This window comes from Notothenia rossii (genome assembly GCF_949606895.1).
Source record: "Notothenia rossii genome assembly, chromosome: 4".
NCBI classification, from domain to species: domain Eukaryota; kingdom Metazoa; phylum Chordata; class Actinopteri; order Perciformes; family Nototheniidae; genus Notothenia; species Notothenia rossii.
Window position 1 is genome coordinate 5923676 of NC_136902.1, and position 17454 is coordinate 5941129.

The 17454-nt window shown below is 41.2% G+C and overlaps 2 protein-coding genes across 3 annotated transcripts; one reads left to right on the forward strand and one right to left on the reverse strand.

The window, feature by feature from the left end:
• Positions 1-25: 25 nt before the first annotated feature.
• Positions 26-4294, reverse strand: pqbp1 (polyglutamine binding protein 1). Its single transcript, XM_079677216.1, has 7 exons — positions 4201-4294; positions 3394-3460; positions 3191-3302; positions 2386-2486; positions 1165-1347; positions 1020-1077; positions 26-376 (listed from the first exon to the last, which is right to left on the reverse strand). The coding sequence occupies exons 2-7, from the start codon at positions 3458-3460 to the stop codon at positions 226-228; spliced, it is 672 nt and encodes a 223-aa protein (XP_079533342.1). The 5' UTR covers positions 4201-4294; the 3' UTR covers positions 26-225.
• timm17b (translocase of inner mitochondrial membrane 17 homolog B (yeast)) lies at positions 4211-12608 on the forward strand. 2 transcript variants are annotated; one of them, XM_079677218.1, is made up of 6 exons: positions 4214-4335; positions 7022-7121; positions 7206-7269; positions 7902-8030; positions 9108-9218; positions 11750-12608. In XM_079677218.1, the coding sequence occupies exons 1-6, from the start codon at positions 4310-4312 to the stop codon at positions 11794-11796; spliced, it is 477 nt and encodes a 158-aa protein (XP_079533344.1). In that variant the 5' UTR covers positions 4214-4309; the 3' UTR covers positions 11797-12608. The 2 variants fall into 2 exon arrangements, with proteins under 2 accessions (XP_079533343.1, XP_079533344.1); XM_079677217.1 differs by having other exon boundaries at positions 4211-4335; positions 7022-7269.
• Positions 12609-17454: the final 4846 nt, after the last annotated feature.

The following is a 17454-nucleotide window of genomic DNA, read 5'->3' on the forward strand; positions in this document are numbered from 1 at the left end:
TACAAGATGTATCACCAAACCAAAATAAAAGTCACAGTAATGTTTATTAGCAAATGAAGGGGCACTGTCACACAGGTCATATAAAACACATATTTACAAATGTTCTAACACGAGCGTCAATGCACTTTAACTCCAGACACAGGTTTAAGAATGAAAACTAAACGTCAGTCTAACGGCCAAAGGAAGACAAACTGTACACCGTAGATCTGTGCGTTGTTTCTCTGGTTACTCTTTGGGGATTTGGTTAGCTGCGTTAGCTCGTAGCACGGCCCCTGGACTCGGGTATGGCCGCTGCTGGAACAGAGGCCCCGCCGCCGTGGTGTCGGCCCCCGTCTTCGCCTCATTACGCTTCGGCAGGCCAGTCGACCAATTCCCCCTGTAGAGAAAAATGCTTGTTTAAATTAGAGGTCCCTATTATACTGTTTTTCATCAATACATTACAGGTCTCAGATATATACAGAGCCTGTCTCTGATTGGCTGAAACACCAAACAGATCATTGCAGCATTACCCCCTCTGTCAGCCCTGTTTCCAAACTGCTGATTCTCTGTCTGTTACTTTAGATGAAAATAAGGAGCCCCTCCCCACGCCCCTCTGAGAGACATTTGGTTCAAAAGAACTCAATGGTGCTCTAGAAGAGATTCAGGTGATCAGGGGGGGGGGGGGGGGGTTACCTTGGTTGGCTCCTGCCCCCCCTCCCTATGAACCCAGTGGCCGTCTGCGAGACACAGCGAAACCCAGCCCACTCTGGAGAAGCTTGGTGAAAATAATTCATTTTTGCCCTGGAGACTATTTATAAGTAAAAGCGTGTGGAAGTAGAGTTTGAATCAAGATGACGTTTACCAGGCAGGAAGGGTTTAATGGAAAGACGTATTAAATTGCATTGTGGGAATAGTAAAGTTTTCGGAGCCTGAAAGTCACAATATTCCTCTAATGCTTTTACTGTGTGCCATCTGTCTCTACCAATTACATGGAAGTGGCATAGTCATTTTGTGGAGTGCTTGTTGTAAATGTACTGTACCTCGGGGCATCAGAGTAAGCACTGGGATCCATGGGGTCCATCTCATCTTCTTTTCTCCCTGGAGGACAGCGAGTATGTTAGAGCCATGTACGTAAGAAACATCACTTTGAAAATGTTTGTTTTATGATAAAGATGTAAGCTTTACCTCTTTTGTTCTTGCTGTACGGAGCTATTTCCTCCCTCCTGGGCTTCCTCCGGTCTCTCTCCCTCACCTCCTCCCTCTCTCGGTCTCGGTCTCTCTCTCGTTCCCTCTCCCGCTCTTTCTCTCTCTCCCGCTCTCTCTCTATCTTCTCAAACGGCCTCTCCACTCTCTCCTCCACCACCTCGGCTGAACCACAGAAACACAATGCACTCTGGGATTATTTGCCAAAAGTGATTCATGATAGCAAGGATGTTAATAATGTTATTAGTTTATACAAAATATATATATTTATTAAATAGACGTTGGCATATATTTATAGGGCAAGATATCCAGCAACAGTATATAAAGTTATTCAAAGTAGCTTCAAAATCCTAAAAGTAACCCGGTAAATCAATATATAAACGACGGCCATTACGCATAAAGAGTACTTTTACTTTAGGTTTAGCTTTGCTGAGGGGGCCGCAGCACCCCCATCTCCGAGGCTCCACTAGCCCCCGCACCCCCAAACGCAGCGCACCTAGTGTAAGCGCGCCACAGTTTCTCCGCTGCGAGGCTCCACTAGCCCCCCCCCCCCCCCAGCGTGCCACAGTTTCTCAGCTGCGAGGCTTCACTAGCCCCAACCCCCCCCTAGCGCGTCACAGTTTCTCCGCTGCGAGGCTCCACTAGCCCCCCTCAGCGCGTCACAGTTTCTCCGCTGCAAGGCTCTGCTAGCCCCCCCCAGCGTGTCACAGTTTCTCCGCTGCGAGGCTCAACTAGCCCCCCCTAGCGCGTCACAGTTTCTCCGCTGCAAGGCTCTGCTAGCCCACCCCCCCAGCGCGCCACAGTTTCTCCGCTGCAAGGCTCTGCTAGCTCCCCCCCCCCCCCCCCCCAATGCGCCACAGTTTCTGCGCTGCGAGACGCTACTAGCATCCCCCCCCGCACCCCCAACTCTGACTGACTTCCCACGTCCCCGGTACTTTAAGTACGAAGTATGAAGCAGATACTTTTGTATTTTTACTTAAGAGTTTGAATGCAGGACTTTAACTTGTATCAAAGTACTTTTAAAATGCAATAATACTACTTTTACTACTTACAACCAGTGGTGGAAGAAGTACTAATATATCAAAATCCGGCAAAACAAAATGCACTTAAAGGATGGAAAGTAAACTATTGATTGTGCTGTAAAATGTATCAGGTGTTTGGTTATTTTATATACAGTAGTTTGAAGGATTTGAAATGCCTTACCTCTTATTTTCTTGGCAGCTTTTGTCACCAATGTATTTGGGTCATTTGGAGACAGCCAGGCCACCAGATCGGTCTCTGCATTCCAGTAATAAGGAAGACCACTGTGGAGTAAAGAAAAAACAAATCAAATGAGTCAATTTGCAGAGATAGCTTACCTTGGTTGCTGATTGGCTAATGGTTACACAAACCAAAACATCGTTATGACATCATAAAGTGTCCAAAATCTGATCAGCTCATTTTCAGAAAGGTTTTTATAGAAATGGATCAGGAAAAAAAGAGAGAGAATCTTTTGTCCTGAAACTGTCAGAGTCTCTTTCCACAGAGGGGACACATGTTGATGTAGAAGAGACATGAAGAAGAGGGGACACATGTTGATGTAGAAGAGACATGAAGAAGAGGGGACACATGTTGATGGAGAAGAAACATGAAGAAGAGGGGACACATGTTGATGTAGAAGAGACATGGAGAAGAGGGGACACATGTTGATGTAGAAGAGACATGAAGAAGAGGGGACACATGTTGATGTAGAAGAGACATGAAGAAGAGGGGACACATGTTGATGTAGAAGAGACGTGAAGAAGAGGGGACACATGTTGATGTAGAAGAGACATGGAGAAGAGGGGACACATGTTGATGTAGAAGAGACATGAGGAAGAGGGGACACATGTTGATGTAGAAGAGACATGAAGAAGTGGATTTTGCACAATAGGTGACCTTTAAAGAATAGCAGCCATAAAGATGTCGAGGTATGTAAATGCTTTTTTAATGAACAGTAGGAAATTGTTGAAATCATTAACAAACGTACCAGGCAGGGTCGAACACTTTGTACCAGTTGGTCGGCAGATTCTCCACTCTGGTGGATTCATAATCTACGTTGTTGTCGTCGTAATCTTCAGCAATAATCTCCTCATCTCCCTCTGGAGGAAATGGAGAAGAAAAGTTAGTTGAAAAATAAAAAAGATATATGAATGCTAATACTCCCAAATGGTTTCTTCTCGAATGTTTTACCTTGGTCTGAAGGTTTGACGATCCCTCTCTTTGCCAGGCGGGCGAGCAGCGCTGCAGGAAGAGGCATCTGAAGAGAGGAGGAGGAGGAGAAGGATGAAGATGAGAGGGGTGCATCTGAACGAAATACCCCAAATAGTGAAACCAACAGTTTTATTTGTATTAATATCTTCTTTCATATGTTTCTTGTTCCCTGTAGTTGATTTACCCTTTTTGTTATGTATGTGGAAGGCTTATAGGTGCAGCATGAGTGGAAGCCCAAAATAGTGCAAGACCAATGTGCAAGAAATGCAGATGAAGTAAACTATATACATGTCAGAAAGAAATACAATAAGCTTTATGTTGCAGATAATGTTGTAAGGGACCGGGTAAATGCAGGACTCTATATACATGTAAATAGAAAAACATATACAAGAATAGCACGTAAATATTACAGTGAAATAAAATAACATACGGGTCATCCAGTGGAAAAAGGTTTGCACACGCCACTGTCTATAAGAGAGCAACAACAGAAATACAGCAAGGTTCTGGTTCTTGTTCTGCTCCATACTGCATGCTTTCGTACCTCTGTGAGTCCCCATCTAACATGTTAGCTTGTGTCTCTTTTAGCTTATCAGGTTTGTTCAACGTCTTATTTATAAATTAAGGATGCGTTCTCCATTTAAAAGCGACCCGCTTGGTGAAGCAGAAACTGGGAGATTAAACCAACACACACCTGTTGTTTTCGTATATATACCCCTATACATATACTACCACTAAACACCTACACGTATATTGTGAGTTAAAGTAATGAAATGAGTCAAACATTACCTTTTATTTCGTATAAAATCGCCTCTGTGATCTCGAGGAGACTTCCCACAACAGCAAACAGCGCGCGCAGTGATGACGTAGCAACGTTGTTTCCCTGACGACAAGAAAGATGGAGGAGTATGCTCGTGAACCCTGGTGAGATTAGTTTTATTCTTAAAAAACATGTCGTTTTCGATGTTCATTTAAATGTTTTAACATCGGATAATGTTTGGTATTCTTGTATTCATGTTGTAGATGTTGTTAGAGGCTCTCTGCGTGTTAGCCTGTTAGCTTAGTGGAGGCTGATGGGTATAAATAGATAAAGCTGTGTGTGGGCAGTTAAACAGAGTAACTGAAGCTACATTTTGATCTTGTACTTAATTAAAAGTACCAGAGTGTAGGACTCAAGTAAAGATAAAATATATATCTGCATTTACTCAGGTACAGCTTCCTGTTTTATAAATACAACACTAGTTTTTTACAAGGTCTCAATAATTGAATATGTTATTTATGTCACTTTCTGCTACTCATTGCTTTTACCTGCTATGCACCTTTTGCTGTACATATAGTAAATACTAGAATTACTAGTTTAAGGGTCATTCCAGAATATATAAAAAATCTAATACTCCATGCCCAAAAAGCTAAAACATGCACCTGTTGTGTTAACCCTTTAACTGCCAGACCAAGAAAAAAACTATGGACAACTTATTTTTTTGCATTTTCTTATCAAATGGGCCACAAATAAGCACAAACTATTTTTTTTTTGTTGACTGACCACACAGTTTTGTTTTTATGAGCCTCTACCAACTGGTCGAGCTGGCCTTCTATGGTAAAAGTACATTTTCAACAATCATCATATACAGTACAGTATTTGTATGCATCAAACTCAAATAAAACACAAACTCAAATTCATTTGTTTCTTTTATGAAAAATGAGCAATATATACAACCAGATATATTCATAAAAGATAATAAATTATAATTGTAAAATGGAAAAAAGTAATGTAAAGTGTTTTTCATTATAAAAAAATACTTGCTCATCTCACTGTATATGCTGAATTGGCCTAACAGGAAACCACTGGCCTAACAGAAAATGTCTATATCCTGTGTTGGTCTAACTTGCTCATCTGTGTGCAACTTTGGGCTGAATGCCATGCATTTAAAGGGTTGTCTTGAGACAACATGTATATAAAATTGTAGAAAAGGTGGTTTCAAAATATTATTGAAATGATCAAATAGCTCTCGAAAACCCCCTAAAATGGCATTTTTCTCTTGTCCCCGCTTCTTGGTGACCAACTTGCATGTTAAATATAACGTTTAAAATAGGGATTTTATCTACTTTTTCTTGGTATTATTCTATTGATATATGTCTCTTTTAATGGTAAAATCAATTTGTTAAATCATAAATATATTTTAAATAACAGTAATTTTGCACAGAAGGTGTGTCCCTCAACATGCGTTCAACCCTGTTACCCAAACCTTTTTAGATTGGCAGAAGAAGTGAAAAAACTGTTTGTCACATGACACAGTGGAAAGGACATCAGCAAGCCATGTGCTAGTGCCATGGGTAGACCAAAACTAAGTTCTCTCCTTTATTTTTCATATTTTTACAATCTTTTCAGTCTTACAGGTCCCATGTCATGGCCATCTCTACTGATCATATTTCCATTGTTGAGGTCTACTAGAATACATTTAAAATTGTGCAATTTTCCGAACTCACATTGGTTTCTCATACAGCATCTCTGTATAGTATGTGTATTCACACTCTGTCCTAAACGGCTTGTTGGAGCTCCTGCCCCCCCCTCCCACACAAACACTCACAGCCGAAGTAAAAACAATAAGTGTGGCTTGATATTGAGAAAGAAAAAGGTTTTTAACGCTGTGAGAATGGGTCTGCGGAGAGCATTTCTCCGCCATCCCAACTCGTCTATTACCAGCGTTCAGGGAGCTCTATGCAAGACAATCGGACTCCCTGTTAGTTAGCCAAGGGATCCTGGTGTGGGAGGGGCTCCGTGGATTGGTGCATTTGGGCCAATCCGGTCATTTGTTGTTGATTTGGGTGTTCACACGTCACAGAACCCAGGAAGCAAACAATGGAAAAAGAGAAATCCCCAACGAGGCGTTCTGGGGCAGCATAGACAGGTCTTCTCTGTGTTAGAGTTTTACAGGGTGTACTTTGAGGGTTTGTGACTCTGCAGACCGTTTACATGCAGAAAAACCTTCATAACACACAAGAGGACGGGTGATAACCAGAAAAGCATGACATGGGCCCTTTAAAAGAGTGTGGCACTAACCCACTCAACCCTGTTACTCATATTATCAGAATAAAGCATATTAATTTCAAAGTTATCTTTCTTTCATTAAATATCCAAGTTTGTCTTGAAAGTAGCATTACGTCTACATCTAGCAGTAATTCAGAGGTTAAAGCTAACATTAGTGTTGATTTTCAACTCTGTTACTATAATTAGAGTAACAGGGTTAATTCTTCATTGGAAAATATACATTTGATGCCTTAGCCGGGCAAATCACTTTTTTGATGGTTTATTATCTGTTTTTTGTAAATACATAAAAAGAATTATAAAATAAAAGGTTCATTTTTCAAAAGTGTTGGCGTCTAAATTGTCCTCAAATTCTGGAATCACCCTTAAATGTATATATTGCACGTGTTGTATTACATTATCAGTATGTTTAAGATTCATATGTTCTGTAGCTTTGTCGCCGTCATGTGAGAACCACGTATCGCTATATTTGAAGAGTTTCTCAGAAAGACAGCCCATTTTCCAGCTGATCCGATAACATACTTCATTGTATCTTCCATTGTCTCCCCCTCTTCCTTAATGCAGTCCCTGGAGGATAGTGGATGACTGTGGGGGGGCTTTCACTATGGGCACTATTGGAGGAGGGGTGTTCCAGGCCATCAAGGGCTTTCGTAATGCCCCCGCTGTGAGTACACCACAACATAACAATTATGATGAGCCTCATTGTGTTGTTTTAAAGGCGGCATTAAACATAGCTTTAATGTTTCAGGGTGTCGGACACAGACTGAGAGGAAGTGCAAACGCAGTGAGAGTCAGAGCTCCGCAGATTGGAGGTGAGGAAGTCTTTTTTTATGAATATTTTCTATAACTGGAGTTTTGATAAACTTGAAGCAAACATCTTAGCGTTAAACAGTTTCGTACCTTTAATATAAGTTTAGGTCTATTGTCTTGTTTTTTAAATATTTTATGAAATCCTGGTACGGACTATTTTTTCTCTTTTTTGAAATTGAACAGCCCCTGATTTAAATAACTGTAATACACTAGACTTAATACGCTATGTCCGCTCGACTGAGGTTGACGTTCCTGTGCGTCAAAAATATTGTATATCATCTCCTTTTTAAACATATTTGAGCAAAATAACAAAGACCTTTAACCTTCTAGAAAATGATGAAACAAGACTAAAAGATTATTTAGGTTAAAAAAAATATCCCTCAACACAGTAAAAACTTAATGTAGAAATCATTAACAAACGTACCAGGCAGGGGCGAAAACTTTAAACCAGACAAAAACACAAAAAGCTCACATTAATACAATAGAAGTTAAATTACAGGTGCATGCGTGCGTATTAAATGAAGACCTGTAAAAGAGTTTGTTATATTTGGATGCTACAGACCAGGATTGATATCATTGTGTCCTCAAACTAAAAACATACATTGAACCAGGTGTTTTTTGGTTTGTTTTTCAGGTAGCTTTGCTGTGTGGGGCGGTCTCTTCTCCACCATCGACTGTGGTTTGGTTCGTCTGAGAGGGAAAGAGGATCCGTGGAACTCGATAACCAGCGGGGCGCTGACCGGAGCCATCCTGGCCGCTCGCAGTAAGAGGGAGTTCAGAGAAAGCTAAATGATCTGACCACATCAACACGTTAAAGGTCCCATGACATGGCCATTTCTACTGATCATATTTCCATTGTTTGAGCTCCTGCCCCCCCCTTCCCTGTGAGCCCACTGTGCTCTGATTGGTCAGCTCGCCCACTCTGTTCTGATGAGTCCACCACCGTTACAGCGGAACATCAGTGATTATGTTTTACAATGGCGTTTGTTAGCAACCAGAAAATGACACAAGTAATGAGAAACAGCGTGGGGTCTGGGTGCCGTGTTGGCGGGACGTTGCTGGGCTCGCTGCTCCGCCCTTTGAGGGTCGAGGAGCGGACAGTGTGAGCTGGGTTACTGGTGTAGTTTCCTGGTTGCTGCGTGGGGTCTGCGGGACGGCGAGACACTGCGAAACTCAGCCTGAGTGCGGAGATCAGCGGAGCCTTGGCTGAGAAAAGATAAGGCTGAGTGAGTGTGTGCGGAGCTCCACGGATTGGTCCATTTGGTCGGCGTTACGTCACTATGACCAGAAACAAATGTGAAAGAGAAATGTCCAACGAGGCGTTCTGGGGCAGCATAGACAGGTCTTTCCTGTGTTAGAGTTTTACTCGCTACAGGATGTACTTTGAGGGTTTGTGACTCTGCAGACCGTTCACATGCAGAAAAACCTTCATAACACACAAGGGGACGGGTGATAACCGGAAAAGCATGACATGGGCCCTTTAACATAATCTATAATAAACAATGTGTTATTCATTTAGTTTACAGGAAAAAGACCCATCTAGGCGATCAGCTGAAGTCTTCACCAGCAGTTGTACACATTAGCATGTGTGGTAGCAGCTAAATAAGGTTATCAAATCTGGGATCATGTAAAACTCAGAGGAGACAGAGGATGCAACATATGACTGTATACGGTTTGAACATCTCTGCCACGTATCGTTTCAAGTGGACATGTTTGTGTGTGTATAAAACATACGAGATCTTTCTGGTCTGGGGGCTTTACGCGTGATGCTGCTGTTGAAGCAAGGTGATGTACTCGTTATTATTGTACACCTCATGCTGTTGAATGTGTTTGTCTGCAGGTGGGCCGTTGACCATGGTGGGCTCGGCCATGATGGGGGGGATTCTGCTCGCCCTCATTGAAGGATTTGGGATCCTCCTCACCAGATATACAGCGCAGCATTTTCAGCACCGTGAGTGAAACAGAAAACCTCTATTCGTCCCACTGAGGGGACTTTTGCACTTGTTACAGCAAGAAAAGAGCCAAATGTTAACCAAGAAGCTTAAAACATATTAAAGATACAAACGAATTTACAAAATACACATCCTGTAACAATTCTGAGATACCCAATCCAATCCAACTTTATTTATATAGCACTTTAAAACCTCCAGACCAAAGTGCTGTACAGGCAAAACAGACAGTGTGGGAGCCTGCTGATTAGAAAGGGCAGGTCGTTCCACAGGCGGCAGAGAAAGCACGGTCCCCTCTGCGCTTTGACTTGGTTATATAGAGCAGACAGGTATATATTGCACAGTTATTAACGGCATATATATATATATATTGCACATAATTGGTATTCAGGGTTCTTACGGTCTTTCAAAACCTGGAAAAGTCATGGAAATTCAAAATGCTAATTCCAGGCCCTGGAAAACAATATTTTTCCCAAAGTTTTGTAAAAGTCATGGAAATGTAACTAAAGTTGCATCAAATATATTTTATCTAATCGCCGAAATAGTAATACTATAATGATAATAAATACTGTATCGTATCGTAATGAAACGTAAAATGGCTTTTACCTGTCGAGGTGTTTTGCTGGTGAGAGATTTAAGTTGCTTTAGCGTGTAGAAGCTAGTAAGCACAACATGTTTCATATGCAGACCTTATTTTCCTGTTCCATGTTCAAATAAACTATTTTCAGTGGCACCGCTCAGAGAGAGTAATGTTTTGGTCATGGAAAATGAGGTAAAGGTCATGGAGAAGTCATGGAAAATCATTGGTGAAAAAGTGTATGAACCCTGGGTATTGCACAAGCTGATTCCAAATCATATTATAGGTTGCTATAGTGTTCAGCAGTGTTGATGTATTTCTGTTTGCCAACCAAGTAAACGATCATAACCCTGGTTTTCCCCAACAAAGGGATTTTTTTTTTTTTTTTTTACTTTTAGATTATTGTTAAAAAAACAAGCTCTGTGGCAACATTTTTAATCATTCAACAAGACAATCTACCCACATTTAAAAAATCATAATTTTTAAGTAAAAATATTACTTTAGGAAATAAACAAACTTCACCACCAGACATGTAAACGCTTCAAGGTGTACGGGTTCAAATGGAACTGTAAGCTCCCTTTTTTGCACGAACAGCAGAAAGACAAAGATGTTTACTAGCTGCTGAAACTATTTTTCTGCTAATATTTCCCTCCAAAGTCAGTGTAGGGACCCTAACCCAAAGTAGAGACTAAAAAAAGACGTGAAAATTGGACTTACTTTCGCCAAGTGCACCGAAATGTGACTCTGATTTAATGCTAAAGGCCCAGATACACCGGCCAGTCACCTGAGAAGTCGCCGACGCCGACACCGACTGTTGCGTCGCCGGACTCTCCTGCGTATTTGCCGACTTCGCGCACTGGAACACACCGCAAATCCGAGCCGAGCACGTATGAACTGCGCATGAGTGAATGGCAATAACTCTCCTTACCAGCAGGCGGCGGTAGTGTGTATTCATCATTCAAAATAGGCAACAACCGGAACAACCGGAAGACAGAGAAGAAGAACAGACTCCGTGATATAAACAAACAACAAATAGCGTTTTTCTTTCCATTTTCACTCTCGTCCATTGAAAACATGAATGAACAGGAGCTCTATAAACCGATGAGGTGAAATAGCCGTCCGTGTGTGTTCCATCTTCCATTTTAAATAATTTGTTTACCTCCCTCACTTCCGTTAACGCTTCTCATGCACTGATTCGCTAGCTGAACAGCCAATCAGTGTTATCCCTTTGTCCGACTTCCGGTGGTGTTCCCGACGCCGATTCAACATGGCGTCAGGTCGGCAGAAAAGACCCGACGGTGCGGCGCACACCACTCCGAATAGGGCGTGCCCATGCTCATGTTCGGCCTGACTCCCATTTACTGCCGATTTCGGGCCGGTGTATCTGGGCCTTAATGTTGCTCTGTACCTGCTGGATGTGTACATGTTCACCATATTATCCTAAAAAGGGAGTATTTGAGTGATGTTACTGCTGCCCCTTAGAGCCCAATCTGTTTAAATGAAAGTCTTTCAGTCCCTCAAAGTGCCAATGCAATGTAATTAGAGTCCCGAACACAAATCTTCTCACTGCAGTCGGACTAATAGCCCACTTGTGCCAAGTGAAACCCATTAGAGAAGTGTGTCACAGTTTGTCACTTTGTCAGCAAAGTCCTTTCTGTATTCAGAGAAAGGCCTCGTGAAACAGACAGGGATAAGTTAGTTCTGTGTACCTGGGAATATCTGGACGAATGAGAAACCCTCTAACTGTCCCACATTACAGTGTTTAGGGACATGTTGCAGATCAGAGGCAAAGGGACAAAGAGTACTTGCATTTAACTTCTTTTGCATGATTTGTATGAGACGCTTGTCTGTTGTCTGGAAAACTAATAATAAGTTGTATGTGGTTTAAAACAAACTCAGAAAGTCAAATAATACATTAACTTTATTATTATTATTTACACCTGTTTTTTTTTTCAGCTCTTCCCTTTGCAGAGGACCCGAGTCAGTTGCCTCCGAAGAACTGAGGCCTCTACTGTGGGGACAAGTAGCTGCACTTTATACTTATACCTCAGGGAATTTACTGTGAGTTTTAGTTATTTATCATTTGAATGTTGTGACATGTTTGCACCTCTAGCATCTCACGTTCTGTATTACTCATCTGTTCACGGCGATATGTTTGGGTTAAATGTGCAAATCTGATATGTGTTTTACATTAACCAACATCTATTTATAAGCCCTTGTGACTCTCCTTCTAAAATGTTTTCCGATTTCTTAAAGGTTCCATGTCATGCTTTTCTGGTTATCACCCGTCCCCTTGTGTGTTATGAAGGTTTTTCTGCATGTAAACGGTCTGCAGAGTCAAAAACCCTCAAAGTACACCCTGTAGGGAGTAAAACTCTAACACAGAGAAGACCTGTCTGTGCTGCCCCAGAACGCCTCGTTGGGGATTTCTCTTTTTCCATTGTTTGCTTCCTGGGTTCTATGACGTGTGAACACCCAGATCAACAACAAATGACCGGATTGGCCCAAATAGACCAATCCACGGAGCCCCTCACACACCAGGACCCCTTGGCTAACTAACAGGGAGTCCCCATTGACTTGCATAGAGCTCCCTGAACGCTGGTAATAGACGAGTTGGGATGGTGGAGAAATGCTCTCCGCAGACCCATTCTCACAGCGTTACAAACCTTTTTCTTTCTCAATATCAAGCCACACTTATTGTTTTTACTTCGGCTGTGAGTGTTTGTGTGCTCAGGATGAGTTTCGCTTGTTCTCGTTGTATCGCCGAGAGGCTCGTTGCTGCGATCTGCGAGGAGCGGACAGGCTTCCGCTCCTCGCAGCAACGAGCCTCGCAACGTCCCGACCAATCAGAGCACACTGGGCTCACAGGGAAGGGGGGGGGGGGGCAGGAGCTCCAACAAGCCGTGTAGGACAGAGAGTGAATACACATACTATACAGAGATGCTGTATGAGAAACCAATGTGAGTTTGGAAAATTGCACAATTTAAATGTATTCTAGTAGACCTCAACAATGGAAATATAACCAGTAGAAATGACCATGACATGGGACCTTTAAGAGGATTTACATTCGACTTCAGGATTCCTGCATATACCCTGTTTAAAGGACAGTGCACATTGATCAACATTGCTGTAAACGTGTTAGCCAGCAGGCTAATTTTCAACTGTTGTCCTTTTGGAAAGATGTTAAAATAACCACAACAAGACTAGAGAAATAAAAAGAATTAAAAGTGTTCAAATTTTTGATTGCTTAAAAGACAGTTCTTAAGATAGTGGTTAAACGTATGATAGGAGGTGTTATTCCTTATCTGTATTGGTCTTTGTGGGGGAAACTTCTGAAGCAATTGGAAACAGGACTCAGAGAGACACGATGGAGAGCTGGAGCTTTGATTGGCAAACTCTGACGGTTTATTTGGAGGTACGGCCGGAGAATTGACAAGACAGGTGTGTGTCACGAGTTGACACAGCGGTTGCCAAACCAATTCTGAAGAACTCTTTCTGCAGCTCGATGTTTTAACAAGTTCAGAGTGTAATAATCAACATTCTTCATCAGAGAGACTAAACAATGATGGACCCTGAATCTAACTAGAGCTCTCGTCCATAGGAAAGAATGTGCGCCAGGGAACCTTCATCCCTGAACAGTAAACTACCTCATGGCGGCTTGTGCTCTCTCATAGACTAGCAACAACAATGCGCCCAAGCTGCCCCTCCTTAAGAGAGATAGCAGCAGAACCCAAGGCCGTAGACCTGTGCCACGGGGAAGGAGACAGTGAGAGGAGCAAAACATGAACTAGGTTGAAGGTTGAATACCTAAGCAAATTATTCCCTAACACTATTGTGTTCCAAAGTGTTGATGCCCTCACAGGGAAACAGTGTTTAGGAACTGGACCTAAGAGGGACCACACAGCCCCTCTTAGGGCAGACCTTGTGGTTCTGCTGTTTGAATTGTTCTGCTGTATAAAAGTGCAGAGTGGTGGTGGGGGTGCCTTGCCGTTTATAATCTTAAAAAAGAGACATGCATGAGTGTGTTTTTAAAAGATAAAAAACACAGTGAACAGTGAAGTCAGTGACTGTGAGGCAGAACAGTAGAATATAAGAATGAGTCAATTAGATATCAGTGAGTTTTTAACAATGGAGAGTATTCTTGTGTTTTTAATTATGAGTCAGCTGGGATTGTTTTTAATTGAAAATGTTTCTCGTCTCTAATTTCAATCTTTGTTTTGCCGTTGCTCTTCAGAAGGTCTTGCCTCACCCGGCAGCTTTTGTCATTTTAAATCTGTATCGTTATGTATTATAAGGAAGATCACAAATACTACTGAGTTTTTGGATTAAATGATGGTTAAATGACTGATGCATATTTGCACCTTTCGACACTTGAATTGCTCCATTAAGCAGCAAAGCACTTTAAACTCATTTGTGTTTTCTTAAAGTCATCAGTCCCAGTAGAGATAGTGCGTTGTGTGTTTTACAGTTGAACTGTAGAGAAATAATGTTTATTTCATGTAATATATTTATCTTATCAAGAGCTGATATGAAAGAATCAATAAAGGCATAAAATGTTCTTAAAGACTTGAGTTTTTGTTTACTTTACAATAGTTTTCTACTTGTTATGGATCTATACTGGAGATAATTATAATGCTCATTATTGTGAGAGAATCTGGTTTTTTTTATTAAGCATTTTTTTTTAAACTATTTTTAAACACCCTAATTTTGCTTTGTTGTTTTTTATTAATATTTTCTTTGGACTTATTTGGATTTGTATTATTTATTACATTTTATTCTTAACATTTTCGATAAGATTTCTTATTTGTTCTGGGTTTGTGGGTGCCTTTTTCATTATTGCACTCAAGAACTACTTACTTATTTCTTTATTCCTTATTTTCTTACTTTTGCAAATGATGTATCTACCTCTAACCTATTTACAAGTTACGATAAAGTTTGAATGAATGAACATGACCCTATGCCTGTTTTTACTTAGCTGGTCATTGTGCACCGCAACATGGAATAACAAGCTGAGTCACATTTAAGCTTGTTGCAATATCATTTATGTCAAGCTTCCACATAACCTTTAGTTAGTTAGTTCAGGGGTGTCAAACTCAAATACACAGTGGGCCAAATAAAAAAATGGGTAGGCTACTAGTCGAGGGCCGGACTGGTTCAATGTTTATTGCAAAACTTATTGAAATGCAACTTGCAACAAACAACATTAAAACATTAAATAATCAGCTGCATTCATTTCTTATGGCTCTATCTGCAGCTTTTCCCCGAGTCATTTCTTATGATTACATTTTTCCACAGGCCAACAACAGCTTCAACAAAACTATTTTCCCAAAGAAAAACCCAAACATGCCATGTTGTCGTGTGAGAGAAAGTGCAGAAGGAAACCTCCATTAAACTCAGTGTGCTGCTCTGTGATGCTAGCTCAGATACTTGGCATCTCATCTTGGGTGCAAGGTCATCAATGTTTGGGGTCCGGCTCTGAGCTGAGGAGACCCTCAGGATGGAGTGAAGGTGTGCGTGCAATATACCGGCCAGATGTAATAGTAATTAAAAATTATCCTGCTGGCCGAAAGTAAATCCACCAAGGGCCTGATTTGGCCCCCGAGCCTTGTGTTTGACACATGTGGTTTAGTTAATTCATTCTCCTTAAATGTTGATTACCTTAGTTGTTATTCATGCTTATATTTGTGCCATTTATTTATGTTGAGTGTAGTACCTTTAATGCATTTCCGAGTTAAAACTAAAAGTACATGAACATGGCTCTAGTTTAAAGTAACCTAAAGTAATGCAGTGGGTTAAGATAATACGCGGTGTCCCTCGTGTAATCACAGTGCGTGTGTTCCCTGTGAGGCAGCGCCCTCTGTGGCCATCAGCCGGTACTGCACCCCCTGCTGCTTCTCTGAAACAATCTCTTATTCCCGCTAAACCATCCTTATTTATTAAATATCCTGGCACTACTTCTTAATATTATTTTATTCAGCTTATATATAACTTTCCCCACATTGTGCCCACACCTCCTCCACACGGTGTTCCTTCACCTTCCCCTTCTCAGATCCTCATCCCGTTAACCGGCTCAGCTCCTCTAATCCTCCCGGGTGACCACCGAGGATCTGGGGACGCGTTAGTTTCATCTCCCCTTCACCGTTATGTGCCTGCGTGGATATAAACAAAGCAATTGCAGTTGTTATTAATACGCGTTATCAGTTAAATCAGCTTTAATTGGAAGTGTGCGCAGAGCTGAGCAGCATGGCCTGCATGCTGAGATGACAGACTGCACATGGTGCTTCTTTTCTTTTTTTACTTTTACGCAGAGAAAGTTCTCTTTTTTCGGGGTTGAAGTGAATACATGTGATCCATAACGCATCGCAGATCCCCTGAGGAGTTGATGGTGGGTTTCCTGAGGTGATTTCGTGGTAAAACGGCGGACATGGACGCGAAGAAAGGTAGGAACTGCTCACTAAGTCTCTGACTGACAACATTATACCGTTAAAATCATGCAAAAATCAAATAGACATGGCCCACAGTGCTGTAGTTTACTGCAGGTGGCATGGGGGCACATTTAATCCTTTAACTGATGAAAATAGACGTGTAAAAACTGTGAGGTTGCTCCTGCAGGCTTACTGTGTGAGGGCCTCCTCAGGTGATCCTGGGCCTCAGTACCTGGATAAGTAGGTCACATCTGGTCTAATAATATGAGGCCTCAGGACAGAGTACCTGCAATTACTACAATTACTTAATACTAATAATATAACACTACTGTACCTGTTGATTAAACTATGATATGGTAAGTGTTACGCCTACCACCAACACACCAGACCCTCCCCTGTATAAGAAAATACATTTACCTGCTCAGACTATAATATTTAGCAGAACAAATTCTAATCGGACATGCATTACTCATATTTCTCTTTCAATTTAATGTATTATATTGACAAAAATACAACCATGAGACAGAATAGAGTGATTCAAAGCTTAAAAAGGGGGACCAGATACTAAAAAGAAAGTAGTTTGAATATATCTTACTAACACAGTTTGAATAGAGAGTTCATGTGTCATACAGAAACATTTACAAGGTAAAACACACCAAATACCTTCACATCTAAACTACCCCTGACTACGCTCCCAAAACAATCCAAACATTGGTTTGACATAAGTACGATATAATAAACACAGATATGACAAAGGGACAGTGGTGTTAAGTAGATAAGTACATCTACTCTACTCAATTCTGAGGTACTTGTACTTAACTTTAGTGTGTCAATGTTTTGCTACTTCGACTCCACTTCAGTTTTGAGGTAAATGGTGTACTTTTCCTCCACTACATGTATTTAACACCTTTAGTTACTTTACAGATGTGGATGAATGATATGAAATATATTCAAGTGTTAAATCAGACTTTAGTTCCACCTGGAGTAAATCCACCAGCTACCCTGCAGTATACAAAGTCATTCAAACTAGCTGCACCTTTACCAGCTTTGAGAACACTTTCATGATCAATCATTATAAAACATATCATATATATTATTCTGAAATGGACCAATCTGCACAAAGACTACTTTTACTGTTTCTACTTTCACTATATTTTGATGAGAATACTTTTCTACTTTCACTTCACGAACATTTTGAATGCAGGTCTTTTACTGTAACAGAGTATTCATACACTC

Coding starts and splice junctions, on each gene's coding strand:
- pqbp1 (XM_079677216.1), bottom strand. CDS start 3,460: ATGCCTCTTCCTGCAGCGCTGCTCGCCCGCCTGGCAAAGAGAGGGATC. Junction 2,487..3,190: donor AAAGTGTTCGACCCTGCCTG/GTACGTTTGTTA, acceptor TTTACTCCACAG/TGGTCTTCCTTATTACTGGA. Junction 1,348..2,385: donor AGCTGCCAAGAAAATAAGAG/GTAAGGCATTTC, acceptor TCTGTGGTTCAG/CCGAGGTGGTGGAGGAGAGA.
- timm17b (XM_079677217.1), top strand. CDS start 4,310: ATGGAGGAGTATGCTCGTGAACCCTG. Junction 7,270..7,901: donor CAGAGCTCCGCAGATTGGAG/GTGAGGAAGTCT, acceptor TTTGTTTTTCAG/GTAGCTTTGCTGTGTGGGGC. Junction 8,031..9,107: donor AGCCATCCTGGCCGCTCGCA/GTAAGAGGGAGT, acceptor GTTTGTCTGCAG/GTGGGCCGTTGACCATGGTG.